Here is a 20893-nt window from a genome sequence, read left to right as displayed (position 1 = left end):
CTTAGAAGCATCATTGTCCACGTAGGTCCAAACGTCTAACTTTGTTTAAAGAGTTTCAAAACATTTAACTGGGCATATTTGGACAACATAAAATATTGCAAACAGATTCAGTCCTAAAATCCCACATTTTTACAATGTACTAATAGTTAAAAATTGGTCAGTTTGTGCAACATGATATAGCGATATTTCAATCGCTACACTTGACCTTACAGGTACACCAGTAACCAGTTGTCTGCTAGTACCTGAATCCACATAAGTTTAGGCAAACCGTTTGCTTTACTAAACAGTGGTGTGGCGATTTTACCGTGTAGTTATGGTTTTGAAAAAAAGCCAACCAAGAACTTTGCACATGCTATGCGTTTCGCCAAGCGTAAACAATTTTTGTGATAATAATATGTAACAAAAACATGATATTTTCAAAAAAAGCCATTAATAAAATGCGAAATTGACACAAACTAATAAACAACACTCACCATCTTCCTTATTACCAGATCAACAAAACGGTCGTCCTTCACACATATAATCTGCAAGTTAATTTCCGACTGCAACCACATTTTTGGGACAATTGAATATGATGTTCCACGAGGCAATTTGGAAGATTCGAGTCGTGTATGACGTCACAGATCAACAATATGGTGCAAGTGCTAACTCTTTAGGTGGAGAGCAGTATGCATCATTGAACTAAGCACTATCTAGAATAGATCTTTAGCGACCTTGAAAACAACGGATCGACCCAGTTTTAACGTTACAAGGTGTTTTGTGTGTGTAAAAAACTTTTTGGGAGTAGTGTCCGCTAGGCGCGCAGCCTGGCTCTGCACCGTTCGTGAATCTACATTAATCGGTCACATTTTACGTCAAATGACTTCCAATTACTTATAATAAGTTCAGTTACGGCTTAGTATACATTAATACGTGTTAAACAGAAATGAAATAAGGAAATAAACGTACCAACTGTTGGGTAACCAGGGCTGTACTAGCCTGCGGCTATAGGTTCCACAACTGACAATTTAGCGTTTTGACCATTGCTGTTAGCATTACCAATTTCACTATAAACAAAAAGACGCAGAAAATTAGGCAAAATTCACTTATCTAGACTGCAAACCAAACAACTGATGCAGCTCACAAAAACGTGGCGTTCAAAGAACATGCTGTCTCGTGGATAAATATTTACATACCCCACGTTTAACGTAGAGCTTAAATCAGCCAAGCGGAACAATTAACAGAAATCGACAATGACTGGCAAATAGGATGTAACAATGATTATTGCGACTTATATATCAGCTGGTTATACATGGCACTCTGCTGGTAGTTTGCCCCGTTTTTTCGTACGCCTTTCTCAGTATGTCTCGAATGTTTGAGAATTTCACTGCATTTTTTGTACAACTGTTACAATGTTACCAACCACATAGTACAAACAGCACACTGAAATCAAGAAGGCATTAAAAAACAAATTAGCCTACATGAAGGGTGGCTATACTAACCATACGCTAATCCCCAAATAACTCCAATAAGGCTTTGACCTGCAATACGTTACCTCTATGTAACTTTAAAGTGCCTGATAACTAGTTTAAAGAATGCCTTGTCAGACAAAAACTACCACACAAAACCCAAAAGTCATGTATTGAGTTGCGCCGCGTCGTCTAAGCGAGTTCAATAATTACTCACGTCCCACCATTTGTGCCGAACGCAATCTGTTGGCGCGAAGACAACGTCTTTTTTATTCAAAAGCAAAAAGATAGATTAGGAACACTGTAGACTTGATGAAGAGAGTTTGAAACGAGTACTTAATATTATGACTGTTAAATATTTTGTTTTGTTCCTTGCGTTCAAAATTGGATAGTGATAGTGATTTTTTTTTCGTGCTATTAAGCATTTTTTCAGATGTTGATGTAGCAAAGATTCTTTCTGCGGTAAATCAAACCTGTGGCCTTTGATCTAGCTAAATGTTTAAATATTTGATACAATCACCTCCTTAAAAAGGATAACAAGATGCATGCCAATGTGACCGAGAGGGTACGAATTACATGGGGGCCTTTAAGAAAAAAGTCCTCTATCCTCTTTAAGTGTTAGTTGCACGAGCAAATGTTTCGTCAAAATAGCCGAGTAGCATTGATTTCACACAAACCTTCTGTGACGCCTAGCCACCTTAAATTTATTTTTTATATTTGGTCCTGAAATTTCCTATTTGTTGGCGAAGTGGACACGTTGGATGAGTGGCGTTGTATTTCGACATAAACTGGCGACGATAACTCCATAATACTGACCGCGCAATAAACAAAATCGTGTCAATGTAAAAACTCAACACATACTAAGGAATGCAGATGCCCGGATAACCTTATGTAAGGGCAGTGGACCAATTAATTCGGTACAAGGAATAAATATGTGAACTTCACCCACACAGTCATTAAGATATACAATATGTTTTGATCATTCGAGCAGCAATTACAGATAGCTCGAGCGGTGTTAGAATTCACACCGTGTTGTAACAATGCACATACGTGTCACTGACGCGTAACGGTTTACTGCAGCAAACGCTCAATGGTTTGGGCGTGGAACATAAAGGCGCATAACAACAAAAAACAATTTTTAAAAAATGACGTGTAAACGATAAACGTTGAAATATATACAGAACACTACTAAAGGAAATAAAAACATGTGACGGTAGCGACTCATGTTAGGAATTAAACTGGACGTCCAACAAGACGTTCCACGACAAGCACCGCCACTTGTCCGGCGTTACGCAGCAAATCCACAGCTCTCTTGTGTGTGATGCCCACGAAGTCCGAACCATTGACCTTTGAAAGAGGACATATGTTTTATTAAAACTAAACAAGGGTACTTACAAGACTTAAGGTTTTGTGTGATTATTAGGTTTTAAAGTTGTAGTAACTTACCAGCAGAATTTTGTCGCCAGGTTGTACTTGTCCATCAGCAGCGCCACCTGGTGCCACATAAGTGATAAACACTCCGTCATCGTCGGGTCTGTATGGATTTCCACCCGAGTCGATTCCACCCATTATGTGAAAACCAAAAGTAGGGTTTTTCATCACTGTCACGGTTACGAGTTCGGCTGCAGCATCAGCTTCGCGCCAATGTCGAGAAATCTCACCAGAAAGACTAAATAATGCATGTTTATTGCAGATATATGTACATTTTCCTATAAAAATCTGAGGAATGAGGAATGACGGTTTTAAAAAATACACTATTCATTTCCACTTCCATTCTTATTTCATTTCCTTACCTTGGTTCACTTCCAGCTGAAAGATCTTCTTCCATTGTAGGATGGTATTGGTGAGGAGGATTTTCATGGTAACCATACTGAAACTCTTGTTTCGCTCCTCGATCAAGTTGGTGGTGATGTCTATGGTGGTCTATCACATTTCCACGCTGGTTGTTATACCTCACGTCGTAATGTTGGGGTTGAGGTGGTTGTTGTTGAGGGTAATGCTGCTGATAGGGGTTATGCTTGGGGGCTGGAGCTTGTGAGTGACGCTGATTCAATTGGTGCTGGTGGTAAGGCCGGAAGGCAGACGCAACACTGAGAAAAGATACAAAGTAAAAAAGTTAAAGTGACTGTTAATATGTGTGCACGTTTTTTCATTACAAAGTTTGTTTGCTGACAATGGCCAAACAGTTATTTATCAGTAATGGACGTATAGACATTTTTCCTTAATCTTACTATCAATGTGTTTCGATTTTTATTAATATTTTTTACAGGACTAACGTTGTGACTATTAACTACCTTTCATCCTCCCGTTCGCCATATGAACGCTGAAGCGACGGGGAAAGCGGCGGCATCGTCTCTTGATAATCATCATGGAAAGCTGGAGGCGGGGGCAAATAATAAGGATCCACTGGAAATCGTCGGTCGGGCAGAACCATGTAGTCGTCGTGAGGCTGCCGGTGTTTTTTGGAAACATGAACCGGGTGGTCGCGAGGTGGAATCTTTGGTGGTCTTGTTTTGCTGGGAGCGGGAATAAAGCCGTATTGTCCACTGTGTTTGTCAGGGTGCTTTTGCACTGGCTTATGTCCCTGACTGCGGCTGCTTTGTCGCGGTGGCTGGTAGTTGATAGGTTCGTAAGGGTAGGGCGCACGTGCCACGGGGACGTTAGCAGCTCCGTTGCCGCGTCTGCCATGATGTGTTGGTGGCTGCGAGTGCGCCGGGAGGCTGTAGTGTTTCGGATAAGTCTTGTCGAGCATCGAGTCTTGGGAGTTGGAACCGCGCATCATGGCCGGGTTGGGCATCGCTGCTTCGTACGGATTGGTTTTCTCCATTCTTAAAAAAACGAGCAATGTCATTTACCATATAAAACACTGATGCTATGTACGAACGCACGAGGAAGCAACAGTCAGATAAGGAATTAGAGGCTTGATTGTTGTACTACATTGCCAAACACTATTGACAGTCTTATCAGCCTTATAATACCAACGTTAGCCACTACAGGTCTTTATTTTTTATCACAGAATTATTGTCAACATAAAAATGCTTACTTAGAGTTGAGCACAGACTCGTGTGAACCAGAAGCACGTAAAGGAAAAGCGGATTGCGGATCTTGCTCCACGTGCTCTTTGTTTGGTTGAGTCTTGTCCCGTTTCTCTTTCCTTCGCCCACTGGCCCGCATCTGATCAACGTATTCCACGTTTACATAGTCACTCTCGTAATTCTTCTTGCTTCCATTACTTGGAGGTTTTCTACGTAGCATGTGAGCTTCATAGGTGGGAGGGGCAACTGCAGGCAGCGCTCGCGGTTTCTAAGACGAAAGAAAGATTAAAACAATCAATACGTAGATTTACAATGTTTGTTAGGAGAAATATCCTATAAAATGGACTTCATTGATACAAGGAAGTGTTAAAATATCCTAAAGGTAGACATACCTGTATTTGCGAGGGCATGTCGTTTGTTTTGTCAAAACCTGACATCTGGAAGGAATTGGTGGGCATGTCCATGGCGCTCTTCGGTCGTACGATGCTTTCCACGTGTTTTCCAGAGCTCGCCACCGATTCCGGTCCCGGAGTCCGAGTGCGAAGAAATCTCCCACTTGATCGACGACCAGCAGGCTGCCTTGGTCCATCATTTGAGGATCGCACAAAGTTACTGGGCTGGGTAAGTGATTCACGCTTTCCACCAGGCTGTGGTATCGAACCAATTGCCTCTGGAGCTGTAACTGAGCGCGACATTGCTCGGTTTTGACCTTCAGGTTTGCGAGCCACCTCCGAAGGTCTGTTGAAAGATCGTCGTGCTTCGTTATTCCGCGGAAAGTTTCGATTGTCAACCTTTGAGTAGTTGGTGTCACCGTGCGTTGATGATGAAGCTGACGACGCTGATGCCGTGTAACCGGCTTCGATGTGACGCGACGGTGAAGTGACCCGCATGGGCTGCTGGGGATGAAGATGCGGATGCAAACCATTGACCTCAAACTTCTCCTGCTTCTTACGCTCGATGTGACGAAGCAGCTGATCTTTCCAATCAGATGGTGGTGGAGGTTTTCGTGTTGCTTGACCAAAGGCACCCACAGATCGGGAGACAGGTGGTGGTGATTGCATTCGGCGTTCGTTATACATTTCTTCGGTAGGAACGTACGTCACAAAGCCCTGGTCATTTTTGTGGCCAGGCGAAGATGTTCCATCAAGGAGAAGCTGCCCAAGTTGCTCTTCAATAGTCTTTTTGGACTCGGCATCTTGACTGTCTTCCTTGTCGTCGGTCTCATTCCCACCAAGACTGCGGATCGAGCTCCTGTGTGTTGAACCGCGTCTTCCAAATGGCCTTGAAGTTGAAGCAGAACTTTGCCTTGCACGAGATGTAGCCGATTGGCTGCTGTTAGGTTCAATAGTTTTAGGCTGAAGCTTTTCTTTGAGCCGTTCATGGACGGATTGCTGACTGGATCGTTCAACTGGCCTTGATGGGTCTTTCTGTCCGTTTGACCAAGTGTCTTCTGCGGTCAGATTCTCGAGTGGTGTGAATTTTCCGTGTGGCGAGAGAGCCATTGGTACAGGAGAGGTTATCCTGGGTATGTTTGCCAGTGGCGAAGTGCTATTTCGCGACGGCCGTCTACCAGGAGTCAGCGGAGCCTTCTGTTGCATCATCTTTTCCAGTTTGTCACGAAAGTGCTTGTGTTTAGTGGCGGCAAGGGCTTCTTCAAATTTCGACTTTTTCTGATGACCAGCCAGTCTTCGAAGGGAAAGCTGCTCCAAGGTACGATCCACTTCTGACATTTCGTTTTCCAATGACGTGTCAGCATGAGAAACATCAACTTGGCTTTCTTCACGTGTATTATCCGACACTCTACGTTCGGTACTGAATGATACCATGTTGGGTTTCGGTGTACCGCCGCTGGGAGGTGCAGGAGGAATATTCTGAAGTGATAAGGTTTTCGGTTGTGACAAGGCTTTCGGTTTTACTGGAGGTGGAGGTTTGCGGGCAACGTTTTGTGGTGACTGAATTTCTTGAAGCTGGTTCAAGCTCTTGCTGGTTTTCATGCCAGTAAGGTCAGCGGAGGCGCGTCGCGGTCCGGGATAACCGCCCTCGAAAAACTTCTCAAACTTCTTGATGTTCTCTGTCACCTTGTTGTTGTTGTTGCCGGCGCTAGCTTTGTTCGGTGAAACCTGGCCTGGCTGCCTCGCGTTGTTGTAATCAAAGCTGTACGTCACTGTTGTCGAGTCGACTGTGATGTTGGGGGCAAAATGAAGCTGGTTTGATCGTTTTTCAGCCGCTTTGTTACGCTGTGCCTGACTTGTCACTGATGGAGATGGAGCGGCCGCAAAGACTTGGTCATTAGAAGTAATACCAGATGATGTTGGTTCGGCTTGCGGCTGATCAGTCCTCACTAGAGCAATCCATCCGCCTTTGTTACGCCTTAAAGCTGTCGATTCGCCGACTTGTGTTGTATTTGTGTCAAAAGTAGGTTTTCTTGCAAGATGCATAGCGTTCTTGTGCAAAGCTCCAGTAACTTCGTTACCATCGTCAGGTATTGATTCCTGGCTCTCGACGTCATTGCCAACACCAGAGTCGTGGTCGGTCGCAGGAAGACTTTCCCCTGATGTGACTGATGAAGATTTGCCTTCGGTAACAAAGTCCGCCGACAGTGCATAATTGTTTTCTGCACTTGCCAGCTGCTCACGCTTGGTCGAAAGTTCTTCGCTAACTGCCTTAGTGGCTTCCTTGTCTATGCTAAATTCCTGCAGGGTTTGGTCGAGCGCACCGTCGTCGCTTTCTCTATCTCCTGCAACCTTAAGGTCTTCATCTGCCTCGTCCATAAATGGAATACTGTCCAGTGCTGCCGCAACTGGCTTTTTGCTGTCCCTGCTCTTACGCCCTTGCGTTAAATGGACTTCTTTTCCAGCAATCACTGCGCCACTCGATGGTGCGTGCAATTCTTTGCCTGTCGTAACATCGGCGGGCATTGTTCGACCCGCTGTCGCTTGTGTTCCGCCTCTGTTACGGTTGGCGAGCTGATCAAGACGGTCAAGCAGGTTGCTTGCATTGTTAAACGAACTCGGTTCGGCAGGACGCTTTTCAAAAATAGCTTTGAGCTCATCATTCGACTTGCTCGTACCCGATTTAGCCGCCGCAATATCGGTTACGCTCCCACCACTTTGCTTGCTTTGATGCATTGGAGTGTCTGCGACTGAGTCAAGCAGATCGATCTCGCTTTTGCTTAGCCCTTCCTTCGCAGCAAGCTCCTCTTTAGCCCTCAGCGTCGACAAGGCAGGCAAATGTGAATGAGAAGTCCACGCGCGTATTCCCTGTGGACTTGTGGGTGGCAAATTGTCTTCATCAGCTGACAAGTCGTCCGCTTTTACGGTCTTGGAGGTCGTTGACCTCATGTTACCTGCTTCCTCTATCAATTTCGCGGCAGGTTTTGTGGAAGTAACTTCTGTGCTTGGTTTAACTTTTAATATGTTTGCTGTTTTCATGGTCGGTTTATCATTTTCGCCGCCACTGGGTGGGCCCAACACAGACAGACCAGTTGGTTTAAAGTTGTCCGAGACAATTACCGAGAAATCATCCGATTCAAGCGCTGCTTTCGGTGCTGGCTTGATGTCCACTAAACAAAACAATGTGTTAAGTTATAAGCTCATGACAGCGCTACTAGATAATAAAAAATAAAAAGGATGGAATTTAAATTGTGTCTGAACATCATTACCCAGTGGTTAAAATAAACTATAGTTTCGGACCAATCAATTGAAGAAAAATGTTGCTGAAAGTAATCAAATGTTTACCTTCAATAACTGGTGCCGGAATTTCTGTAGTTTGACTGGTGGGTTTGTCAGACGAATTCCTACAAAGCAAAATAGTCACTGTAAATTGGTTGGTTCTGACCCAACCTTCGACACTTTCACGGCTTTTGTGGTTCCCGGCAGTTTGCTTAGCATCATTATAAATACCATGTCCAGTCGAGCGAAACAGTTAACGCGTGTTGCTATGCCAAGCACAAGGACTCCCATTGGTGCAAGAAGCCGTCTTGCGTAGCGGGAAAGGCAAGGCAAAACATAACACTGTATTGCCTGATCATGAGGTCAGCCAGCTTCAAAAACAAGCACATCAAACACTTACTCTGGCTCCTGCTCTTCATTGTTCTTTACGAAGTTCTCTGCCATATGCAAAGCATCAGTGCTGTAAGTTGTAGCGTCCAAGTTAAAAACGACGTGGGTTATGCCTCGTGGTCGTTGTGCGTACTGTACAGGGTCATCGTCATCTGCCGCGTCATTAGCGTAATTGTCATCGTCATCGTCCAAGATGCTGAGAAGCTTTGTACCTTGAGCAAAACCTGTGGAAGTTAAAAACATTGTTCATATATATTGCATGTTATTTGAAAGTAATAATGAAGTAAAAATTGTTTCATTCTGTAGGTAGCATAAAACTTGGGAAAGAATCTGTTACGATTTAACCTTCAGGTAATAGCGACAGTTATGATCGATGTGGACTAAGAAGCAACATGAACGTATGTGGTGTGTGTTTAGAAATGTTAGCATTAAGCAGTAAATTGTAACGTTGCACATTAAATTTCGACAAATTGTTTGCCACGTAAAATGTTGACCTCTGAAAAGCAACCAATTACAATGAAACTATTTGCGTTAGTCCATATGTACCACTATGGGATGAGGCCATGGTGGAAACATTGCAACACGAAGCAAAAAAATGTTTCGGAAATATTCTCCTGACCTTTATCTTTTTGTGGGAAAAGTATATTCGTTAAGATGCGTTTTCCGCTTTCCTGGTGCAGTTCGGCGTGGAGAGGGACATTGGGCTTGGATTGATTTGGGGTAATCCACAGTGCGTTAAGCCGAGCAAGCTTAATCATGCTGATGGGCAGATAAGGCAACCTGACCAAAAACCACACATTTCAAAACGACCCATACAGAAGACTATTAACGCACCAGGGAATTAAAAACTAAATGACAGTGTGCCATACATAGTAGAAAATATACAGATAAGAGAATTCTATATGGAATCAAATTGGATTAAGTTAACATTGCTAACATCCATAAGCACTAAACTAGGCAACAAACCTAATATTCAAACAGGCAAAATCGACCAACAGGTCAAGGTATCCATGTTATCACGAGGACAAAAATCTCGATAATACCAACAGGTCGATACTAACTACCTTTGCAATCAATAGATTTTACGCCATGCGACTAAACCAGTCTGACTATAACGATAGAGTCGAAAAGCTGATTGTAAATATGATGAACGTGTAAGCCCTGAAAGGTAGCACGCGCCCCTACTTGTTCTGCGTCAGATTGAGAACTCTGAGATCGGTCAAATTTCCAATCGATTCCGGCAGCTCTTCAATCTGGTTGCGACTGATTTGAAAGATTTTTAATGATAGACACGAACCCACTTCCACTGGCAGCTCAGTAAGTTGATTGTCATCCAAAAGGAGTGTTTGCAATGACCTGCGACAACATACATGAGTTCACGTGACATCAGGTGCTAATTAGTAACGTAAGTTTGGAGAAATGCATTGTTGAAGTGTTTGGTTAGCATTGATACTTCGCACTGCCTTAGGCCCATGCAAATCTCGCTCGCAACACGGAGCAAAGATAAACATTCCAGAATGGCAACGTCATAGAGTGACCTCATCCAACTGTAAACTATACGCCTGGGTTATTTAACATGTCATAAAACGTCCAACTATCTCTATACGATGTGGTTCCTTTCCCAGCAAATGTGAAATGGTCATTTGTGGTTTTATGCTGTATGGTTATTTGTAGTTTTATGCGCCTTTTAGCACTCCCACAAAAAGCGAACGATATTTCCTCATAAACTGCTATTTGAAATAAAGTACTGTTTACCAGGCAGCAGAGTAAATTTCAAGTATCAGCACTAAGGCGCGCGGTGAAAACCAAAGCTATCTCCCCTATGTTCAATATTAAATTAACAACATAACTAAAAGGGTGGCTTAGCACATTTTGTTGTTGCATTTACACTATAATCTATTTTAAAACATTAATATATTTCCTATGCATATTTTGTATTGAGTCCCATATTAGCCATCGTCTTTTATAACCTTAGTTGTTTCTGCAGGCAGAAACTCATGGGTCCCCACACATGCAAAGTTCAAAATAATGCAATTCAAGAGATAACCATGAGAAAGTCGGGTGTTGTTAGGTAAAACACAGTGATCGGCACTGGGCTTAAATAATAATACTATGTAGAGTACAAACTACAAAATTAGATTCACCCCAAATATTGTTCGAAGTACGTCCTATTTAACGTTTTAAAAAACTGACCAATTTTAAGGGGTTAGTAGGGTAACTAATTGGGTTCGACACACAAACCTAAAAAAATATAAAACCACAATGACTCAATCAATACTACTGCAAAATTTCAGCCCAATCCACCAATGTTTAAAATTTCGACCACTAGAGGTGTTTTGAGCAACAACCGTTAATGTTTCTGAAGTCATAGGACTGTTAACAAGCCCCTAACTGCCATGGCGCAAAAACGTCAAGCAATTTTTTTTTTTTTTTTTTTTCACGGGGTTCGAACCCAGGACTGTCCCGGGGACGAATCCCGATCAGGGTTTTTTATGTCTCATTCGGCCAAGTTCCAAGCCACAATGCCCCAATGAGTAACATACAACTGGTTGCCCTTGTAATACTATTATTGCGCCACCGAAATCTTTCGTTTGTGGTGTCCAGTAACAAATGCAAAAAATACAAATGCATGTTACACTTTGGGGGCTTGTGGGGTAAATGTTAGGACTACAGGGTTGAACACAACAATCGACACCTATAAATGGCATACTACACAAGCTATCCAAATTTCAGCCAATTCTGACACTGTTTAAACACTCACCCATTTTAGGGGGCTAGCGGGGTAAATACTGGGGTTATCAGGACAAACAAAGTGGGATGCACATCTACATAACTATATCTACCATCTGTGTAAATTTCAGCCAAATCCATCAAACATTTGATGGAAAAATGAGTCGGACAAACTTTGGGTAAAAAATACCCATTTTAGGGGGCTAACGGGGTAAATACTGGGGCTATCAACAAAAACAAAGTGGGATGCACATCTGCATAACTATATCTACCATCTGTGTAAATTTCAGCCAAATCCATCAAACATTTGAGGGAAAAACGAGTCGGACAAACTTTGGGGAGAAAAAAAAAAGAAAAAAAGAAGAAAAAAAAAGAAAAAAACAAAAAACAATTTGAGTAAAATCAATATGTGTCCCCTTCAGGGAAGGGGACCCATAATGAATAACAATGTTTCTACGCAACAAACTCAACTTTCAACAACCAAGGAACTTACTTGAGTTTGCCAACCGATGACGGTAACTGTTCGATTTTGTTGTGTGAAAGATCCAACTCCTCGAGTGATGCAAGTTTACCGAACGTTTCTGGCACTGAAGTCAGCTGATTTGACTCCAAGTTACAAATGACCAGATCTTTCAAAAAGCCTGAAACAGGGGTCAAAGTAATGTATTATACAAAAAGGCCAGTAACAAACACATAGGGACATGGTACTCCTCTTAAACGGCACAAATAACCTTGCACCAACGCCAGTTGTTTGACAGTTAGTCTGTCTCAATTATTAAACAAACATTCAGGAATGTACCACGACAAAAAGCAATGCAATTCTGGACCCAAGATGCCCTTCTATTATGGGAAGTACGGAAACATCATTTGGTGTAAAGTTCAAAGTACATTGATTCGCATAGTAGTAAATCATATGGATTGTGTCAATGTGTTTTATACAAGCAAATTAATGTGTATGATTTAGATATATCGGTCTAATGGCTTAACGTTACGTTGGGTTGTATAAAAAAAATACGCGCGACTAGTTCATATGGCATGACACACACACCACAAAGACTTCGCCGGGTGCCGAAAATCGAGATATGCTTTAGTCTCCACAGCATGATCCACAACAAAAGCCGAAATATGTCAAAAATCCCGTCGGGGGAGGGATCGTAAAATTAATACAGCTCGCCGACAAACCAGGGCGAAAAGCTGGTAACGCTTTAAACCAGGGGTCTTAAATACGCGGCCTGCGGGCCGCATGCGGCCCTCAAAGTGTTTTTGTACGGCCCGCGAAGTATTTTTTAGAAGTTTTGTGTTTTACTTATGCGGAATATCCTGTTAGACCGGTGAATTTACATGGTACAATCATTCTCTATTGGTAGTATGTGCAACGTTTGATTGGGCGAAATCATTTTAAAAATCAGCAATTGCGATTGTTGCGTCATTGTAGGCCATTGTTTCCACACAAAGCAATATAGCACAGTCGACTCTTTCACTTTGCTACACTGTATATCTGTTTGTTATTTATTACAATATTGTTTTTTAATATAGTTAGTGACATTAATGGGCATTTCGGTTTTTATTCATGCAATTATCTTTGTTGCCATGTTGCACCGTAACAAATGTGTCGAAAGTGCGGCCCCCGACTTACTTAAAAGTTTGTTTTTGGCCCCCAAAGCAGTTTGAGTTTGAGACCCCTGGTTTAAACGATCCGATTTACAATAACACTGGTTAAACAATTCGACCAAACCAGTTTTTAAAATCAACTGGGAAGCAAATGATTTTTTCCAGCAAAAATGCACTGTATTCGCCGTTTACACTAGCACTGCATATATTAATACTCTTTCAAGAAGGCAGTTTTATTACAAAGATTGTTTTATTGTAAAGCATCACTTATAACATACCTATTGTATCGGGAATAGAGGCCAGGCTATTCTCGCTGAGAAGCAAATCCTTCAGCTTATCAAGGGAACCAATTTGACTTGGAAAAGTTTCTAAGTAATTTCGGCTGAGATCGAGGTAAGTAAGTTTTGTGAGACTTCCAATCGCCGGGGGAACCTTGCTCAGTTCATTGCAATCCAACCACAGCTCGCTCAGGTTGCGCAGCTCTCCAATCACGTCGGGCTGTGTAAATGTATACTGGTGATAAAATCTGAAGTTCGGTTTCTACTTTTATAGCATTTTTAAAAATTGACTTTTAAACCTATATTTAGGATGGGATAAGTTTCATTTTCAAATCAGCAACCAAAAACAAGACAGAGTGAAGCATGTCAGTCTTTAAAGATTTAACCCGGATTGCTGCAAAACAACTTTTTAATTTAAATTGGGGCCTAATTTCAATTCACGTCTGACAAAATATAGCAACAAATGCATTTTTGCCCTAAAGTTTTTTTTTTAAGTCATTGCTGTTTGTATATCAAACTAAGTTGATACACTACTTGACCAAACACCACTACATTTAGGTAATTTACCGCTGGAAAAGAATATTTACGCAAAACCAGCTAGGTGTTCATGTGTGTACAGTACTCGGCTTACGATAAAATCGTCCGGCTTTTAGCGCTTACCCATTCTTGAAAGACGTTCCCGCCTAGGTCCAGTCTAGACAGTTGAGTCAGTCGTCGCATTGACTTGGGCAATATCTGGAGCTGGTTGTCTCGCAATTCAAGCACGACCAACTGGGACATTCTCCCAAAGTTAGCGGGCAAAAAGTCGAAGAAGCAATCGTTCATGTACAACTCCCTCAAGCTTATCAGTTGCGTGAAACCCTCGGAGAGCCTGGATAGTTTAAATGCAATGGATAAATGTGGGCATTTCATTTCCAAGGTGATACCAAGGTGTGGAATTTAGTATGGCGGATGGTAAACGATGTCAATAAATTATGCACCAAAAAGTACAGAACATTTTTGTGTATTGCTATATTAGATTTAAGGTTTGTACATGACCATAAAGGTTGTACGAGTTACTATAACTTGATTGCAGTTATGCTTGACCTTGCGGATTGTGTAACTTACAAAGTGGCATGCAAAATTCAACAAAAATTTTCATTTAAACGACCGTACAAATCTTCTTTTCAACTCAAAATTCAAAACAAAAAGATCCACAATGCGAAACATTGCAACTGTAAAGCAGGGTTGCTTCGACGTTTAGCACTTTGGTATTTTTTACCACAACTAGGTACACAGATAACATTTGGTGTAGTGCGCATTAGCACGTTACCGTTCCAGTGAAGTGAACAAAGCAAACATTACACTGTTTACCAATCGTTTTAAAAGCTAACCTTTCAACTGGGTTTACGCTGGCATCAAGCACCTGGAGGTTTTTGCAGCACCGAATACATTCCGGGACATCTTCAATAACTGCAATAAAAACAACATTATTAACTCCGAAATAGGCCCAGTGTGTGATAATGTATATTTGTGGTAAAAACATCCTATGTGCAGTTTGTCATAGAAACAAAAATTGTATCTGTACGTTTTATAGTACAACACTTATTCGCTGTTTTTGCGTTTCGGATTTTACTTTTAAATACATAGCACACACATCTATCAAGTTTAATTTTAAAACTGTTAATTTGTTCAGTTTTAGGGTAACAACAGCACAAAAAAATGAATCTAATGAATTTGGCACCTAGAGGTTTAGAGCAACTGAGAATGGCTGTGCAAAGAATCAGGTAGGTCAAATTAGAAAACATGAAAAGGTTACACCCCTCATTACTAATTTATGTGATCGATGTAATGTGGCCGACTGTTGACAATATTTCTTAAACAGTTCTGACATCTTGTGACACAGAGCACATTTTCACTTCTATAGCCAAGACAGCATATAAGTAGGCTAGTACAAACATTCGTATTGCAACACGATCCTGTCGTGGCCACTTATTTTACAGAAAAGTAAGAAGTAACGCGACCGTGGTTTTAAAAGCTCACGTGACAGCTTTGAGAGCGCGTGATGCTATTAACGGGTGGTAGCAAAGAAGTTAATAGACCTACCGTTTTTGCTAACGTCTAGGTGTTGTAAATTCACCAGACTGGCGAGACAGGGAGGGAGCACTCCGATATCATTGTCGCTTACCGAAAGGTACTGAAGATTCTGGCACGTAAACAGTTCCTGCACAAAACAAACATTCAAATCTGGCGAACTATTTTGTGGGTTTGCGGTAAGAATGAACTTAAATAGAACTCACACATAAATTCATCAGTCAATCAACACCTAGTTTGGTACAGACGGTTTACTACAGTTAGCACCAAGTACGATTTATGTCATACTCAATAGTGAGGCAAAGAATACAGTTTTGTAGTTTCTTATACACCTCAACATGTACCTTAGGAAGCTCTGTGATAGTGTTGGATTCCATCAAAAGCTTAATAAGTGTGTGTGCATGATCCCATATATCTGAGGGCACCTCCTTTAGATTGCTATTGCAGTAATCAATTTCAATGATTGGGTCATAGACCTCGTCGGAGTTACACATGCACCGTCCTGCGCGTTAAGAAGTGTGTCATTAATCCTTCAAAAATAGGCCGATCACCACTAAAAAGGGCGCAAGTCTGTTTTAGAAAAAAAATCAAAATCTACTTACCCAATATGTCACGCGCTTTATGAATTGCGTCGTTCATTTCAGATTCAGAGTCATAAAGAACTTTGGAACAGTTCGAGCATATCGAGTATTCCTGTGTTTTTAAATCCGATTTATTTTCCAATGCGTGGTCTCCAACGCTCTCAGCCAGTGGTGTCGACTTATCGGTCACTCGCTGGCTGTTGTTGTTATTGTTGTTCAAATTCTGTCGAAGGAAACTTTCGACTTTTTCGGCAGGGCTCGTAACTGATTGACTCGGTGGGCGAATAAAATCGAAATTTCCTGTACCGCCCCCCACGTTGTCTGCAGAATTTCTTCGGCGACCAGGAAATATAAGCGGGTATAAATCCTTTTCAATGTCGCCGGTTTGTTGTTCGGGGCCCAAATGCTGCAATGAGCTTTTGCTGGAGTGTCTTACAGCGGCAGCGGTAATTTTATTGTACAAATTTTCGACGACGTCGCTTCCTATAGTACTGCCGTCTTCGCTGTCAATGGACGAGATGATACTACTACTCAAACTGCTGTTGCTTCTAGCCGTACTTTCGTCATCATCTTTGTCCTTTTTGCCCCTTCGTTCCACAGCCGCTGCCGATCGTACAAAATCGAGACTGACGTAATCAAGCTTGACAGCGGATGCGTTGTCTGGTGCTAGTTTCAATGAACCGTCTTGGTGTAGGTTTGAGGAGGATTCGAACGACAACAACCTGGGTGGCGGAGGCTGTTCTGTTCCCTCATCCGATCTTGAAGGACTGGACGAAAGAATGTTGGAATTCGAAATTGCGTTTTCCACGTAATCACTAAGACTGGAACAATTTACACCTTCCTGATCAACTTTTGGACCGACAAGATCTTGGTTCACACCAGCTACGTTTGAATCAGTCACTGACGGTTTTGCACCAGTTTGTTCATTGCCCTTTTCAACTACAGCAGGGTTGTAATTCTGAGGTTTTTCCAACTGCTCGTTTTCAATATTAACATCGCCCTTTGACTTGGTTCCTACCCGCTGTATAGTTAGTTCTGGTTTCCTCGTGGTGGGCGTACCATCTGACAACGACGATGAACTAAAGCTGTTGCTACTTGGACTGTACTCTGACGAACTGGTGGTGGACCAAGTTGTTGAACTTCGCGAACTTTGGTTTAATCCGTTTGGCTTCCGTTGTGACTGATTGTCGTTTATTGATGATACTCCAGCAGTTGCGTTTTTGTCTTCCACAACTGGTATAGCTGGCGCTTTTCGTTTTACTTTGCCATCGCTGGTGGACTTGCTGGCTTTTGTCCCGTCATGCTTTTCCGGTAGATTTACTGCAAAACACAATAGATTCGTTTATGCTCGAAACAAGTGAGAAAACCACTGCTTTACGCTACGACTGTGAGATTTCACTTGGTTTGTTCTAACAAATTATGATTTTATTCTAACCACGGCTATTTTTTTGTTTGCTGATCAAAACTGATTTTACTGCTGCGGCCGGCTAGGTTATAAGCATCTTGCATGCGATATTGATCTGTTGAGATACTCGTAGCGTGTGAGGCTGAAACCAAGTAACCAACGGGTGCCTTAGTCATCGATCTTTACATGTAGGCTGAGAAAAAGGTATTTAGAGTTCAATCCCCCAGAGATGAAGTTAAAGTGATTTGTTGTTAACTTTGACTTCGAACTGTTAGGTTGAGTGGTTGTGGTAGCCGAGGATTGGGTAAAGTTATACATATGGAACAATTTACAGCTTAACATTACACGAAGATGCCTGTTTTGGAAGTGTGGGGCGGAACAGTGGTGAACCAGGCCAATCGCAACGCGACATGCAATGTGCGGAATGTGAGTATACGCCGTGTTCGCATCTTGTCAAGGCGGTCACTGACGTAGAGCAGAGCACTTATTATCAACAGAAGGCTTGAAACAAGTAAAAAGTATTTTCGGACAAGGGTTGCTTTGAGGGAAGCGACATATACTACACTTCATTGACAAAAGCTATAAATGTTAGGTATTTTCTTCCCCGAAAAGTTACACGAAAACATGCACTAGTTTTTTAAACATAACCATCAAACAACCTTTTTTTTATGAAGCGTTTCTCGGATGCCATGTAACATAAGAAGCGGCTATTGGTCATGTCGCATGACTTTACATTTAGAAAGCACAAAAGGCGAAACAGAACCAAATTCTAAGTCTTGACACATACAAACCATTTTGGGTCTTTGAATCTAAACGAAGTAATTTCTTTATGTTCCAGCTGCGGGGCATTTTTAATGTTTAAGGCAAATCAAATTTAATAGCAATACAGCATTGTTAGTCCTATCCTACGAAAACTGCCTACAACATAATCAAACAACGTAAAACAAAATCACAGCACAAGCAGTTCAGCTCAGAAAATTTAAAAACCATGCTGACTGCAGTCCTAATTTAAGTGCTGAGTGAACCGTACCGTATTGCCTTTAGGCCACTATCTACACACAATTCGTGTTGCCTTCCATTTTAGGTATTTCATATTAAACTTTACTTGATGCTTGTGTTTTGCACTATGCTATGCAAGGTTGTAGTCTGTAGAAGTTTTTATCATCTTGACAGACCTAAGTTCACGAAGTCAAACACACTTTTATTCTAGGCCCAAACGTTGACTGGCATCATACAAGAAGCGGAGTGGGCCCTTGAGCAGTCGCTATGTCAACAAATGTGTGGGCACAGCGCATACGCCAGATGAACGTTTCACTCTTCTCTGTGCGGGCGGAACTGTTCCTTATTCTTAACACGCTACGGCAAAGTTTGTTATGGAACGTCGCACATAGCGATCTAAATGTTGACGTACAGGGCTGTAAGTAAACGTTGCTTCATGTTTTGAACCTGTAACTCTGCTGCTGTAATCTGATTATTCAGGGGTAAACCATTTTTACATACTCAATACCTACAGTATAAGTTTAGAAGGTAAGCTCACAGCACAAAAGCAATAATGCGCGAATTCCTAGCCGGCAAGTCATGGTGCACGCTTCGGTTTTTAAACAAGCGCTACTGAATCACCTGTTCTTTACCTGACCTGTACAAAACTCCCACAACGTTGTTCAGCCCAACTGAAACTAGCTGTACTGTACAACTGGGCACAATTAAACTGCTGGACATTTAACAAATACTGCGCCAAAACGGTTTTTGATTTCGGCGTCAGGTAAAGCCCCGAGGGCAAATTCATTCGAGCCTATCCAGCAGTGCTGTTCCCACTGCACTTTATCACCAAACCGCCAATTTTACATCTTCCCTGCGCTCAAAGGACAATACAGAAGAGAAAAAGTTTGCCGCGTACCTAATGGATATCTTCCTGTCCGTAAAATATACTCTCAGCTTCCTCTACCTAACATTACCGTAAATTTTAGAAAGTAAGCTGGAGTTGAAATACCGTTTTATCTCGGTCCCCACTACGCTACGATCAAAACACACTGCTATAACCGCTGACATCGTGACTGATTTAGTTTTACTTGTACACTGATAGTAAGTAGAGAATGACATATTACTCTAGGCGCTTAGACCCGGGTTGTACGCGATTTTGTCTGTTGACAACAATTCCGTTCGCGCTTCACTGACCACAAACAATTTGTTCGTTCGACTCGCGCTTGTGCGCTGTGACAGATCCAATACGAAGTGTTTATTGTCCTCACCAGAGCAGTAATCCTTTTGTTGTAATCGATTAGTTCATTAGCAGCTGAATGGGACGTATCTCGTTTTTCAGGCGATTCAAATATTTTCACACGCAACAACACTTGCCTGATGAGTACAAGGTTGGAAGGAATGCCAACAAGGTTAAAAATTGTGAAAGTTAATCTTTGTCAATGATTAACATAAAACTCAAACGTAAACAGTTTTATGCAAATTGTTGGTTTCAATGTTAAATATTATTATTCTACACTGTTCGTTGGCTGAGTAATAAAGTCAAAACCATCAACTTTTCTTCAGTAAAAATCAACTTTCAACTTCGGTTTATGCTAGGCTGCTGTGTTGAACACTTATCAAACACGTGACACAATAAGAGCAGCCGTTGCGCTGAACTAGTTCATCCCGTCAAGTGAAGAGCTAAGTGCAAGTGCTGGGTTTGACTTGCTGAGGCCTACATTACTTGCGGCTTGAGTGAAGAGGTTATTGCCATTCAAAGCAAGACACCGCTGCTCTCAGTTCATGCTTGAGTGCTTCTCTATGGGATCTTTGACTTGAAAACTATTGTGATGTCGAAGATTAGGCCTGTCCAAAACGTCATAAGCGCAAAGCAGTTTACAGATTAAACATCACGGGTTTTGCGGCCTAATTTAATGTGTATTGCCCCGATTTCTAGTGGCAAACCATTTACACATATTTACCTGGATTCCAATCTTCAGTTCTTGTCATTACTTCCATCTATGTGATGTTTTGAAAATCCCAGTATAAATCCGCTCAGAAAAGGTTACACTCCAATATTTAATTTTTAAGTCATTAATAACAGTAATTACCGCCTGCATAACCTAGAAAAACAAACAACATAGTTTAAACTCTGGCACGCATGAAACCCTGAGAAACAAACGGGCATAATTAGGCTGTCAAGGAAGGAAACTTGCCGCATTGGAGCCGAGAGTTTTATGCGTATGAGGAATGTAACCTGACACTTCGCAGTTGGGCCAATCATGCGTGTATAAGGCGCTACAAGAACAGTAGAATGTCGACCCGCTTAGTAAGCCTTGGTAAAACGAAAATACAGAACAGGACGTTTGGGCTCATATCGCCGTCGGTTCCGCACGACCGACGAAGACAGTCTGTCGACTACAAGCCTTCGTCTCCTAGTGCGACGGTTCGTATCCTTTTTGAAAGTCAAGGCATTATGTGAACTTCTTACTAATAGCCTCAACGTGTACTGTACGGTAAAACTAAAGCTCTCCGATCAAATATTTTTATGACACTTTCACACAATGCTATGGAAACTTAACTGGTTTCAGTTGTTCTGTTTTTGTTGCCTGTCTTATTTTATCACACCAATAACCTACGTGAGTGCGTTTTCGCCAAACACAAAACAAACCACACAAAAGGCGTAGAAGTGCGACCATTCATGATCTAAC

The 20893-nt window shown here is 41.9% G+C and overlaps 1 protein-coding gene across 2 annotated transcripts; it reads right to left on the bottom strand.

Moving 5' to 3' along the window:
* Window positions 1-2205: 2205 nt before the first annotated feature.
* LOC145222913 (uncharacterized) lies at window positions 2206-20320 on the bottom strand. Of its 2 annotated transcripts, none has more exons than XM_080089155.1 (18): window positions 20165-20320; window positions 15839-17137; window positions 15581-15738; window positions 15249-15366; window positions 14537-14615; window positions 13824-14034; window positions 13164-13383; window positions 11768-11915; window positions 9730-9900; window positions 9164-9324; window positions 8555-8768; window positions 8221-8279; window positions 4876-8045; window positions 4492-4751; window positions 3743-4276; window positions 3242-3538; window positions 2895-3117; window positions 2206-2795 (listed from the first exon to the last, which is right to left on the bottom strand). In XM_080089155.1, the coding sequence occupies exons 1-18, from the start codon at window positions 20199-20201 to the stop codon at window positions 2682-2684; spliced, it is 7473 nt and encodes a 2490-aa protein (XP_079945281.1). In that variant the 5' UTR covers window positions 20202-20320; the 3' UTR covers window positions 2206-2681. The 2 variants fall into 2 exon arrangements, with proteins under 2 accessions (XP_079945281.1, XP_079945280.1); XM_080089154.1 differs by lacking the exon at window positions 20165-20320 and adding an exon at window positions 18014-18159.
* Between the last annotated feature and the right edge of the window lie 573 nt (window positions 20321-20893).

This window comes from Phallusia mammillata, chromosome 4 (genome assembly GCF_965637545.1).
Source record: "Phallusia mammillata chromosome 4, kaPhaMamm4.hap1.1, whole genome shotgun sequence".
In the NCBI taxonomy this organism is placed as follows: Eukaryota; Metazoa; Chordata; class Ascidiacea; order Phlebobranchia; family Ascidiidae; genus Phallusia; species Phallusia mammillata.
This window is presented reverse-complemented; position numbering and strand designations above follow the sequence as displayed.

What these genes read in the sequence shown, in the direction of transcription:
- LOC145222913 (XM_080089154.1), bottom strand. Translation starts at nt 18,071, where the DNA reads ATGCCCCGCAGCTGGAACATAAAGAAATTACTTCGTTTAGATTCAAAG. An exon ending in CTCTATTCCCGATACAATAG is followed by an intron (nt 11,916 to 13,163) that starts GTATGTTATAAG and finishes CCCCTGTTTCAG; the next exon opens with GCTTTTTGAAAGATCTGGTC. An exon ending in GAGTCTGTGCTCAACTCTAA is followed by an intron (nt 4,277 to 4,491) that starts GTAAGCATTTTT and finishes CGTTTTTTTAAG; the next exon opens with AATGGAGAAAACCAATCCGT.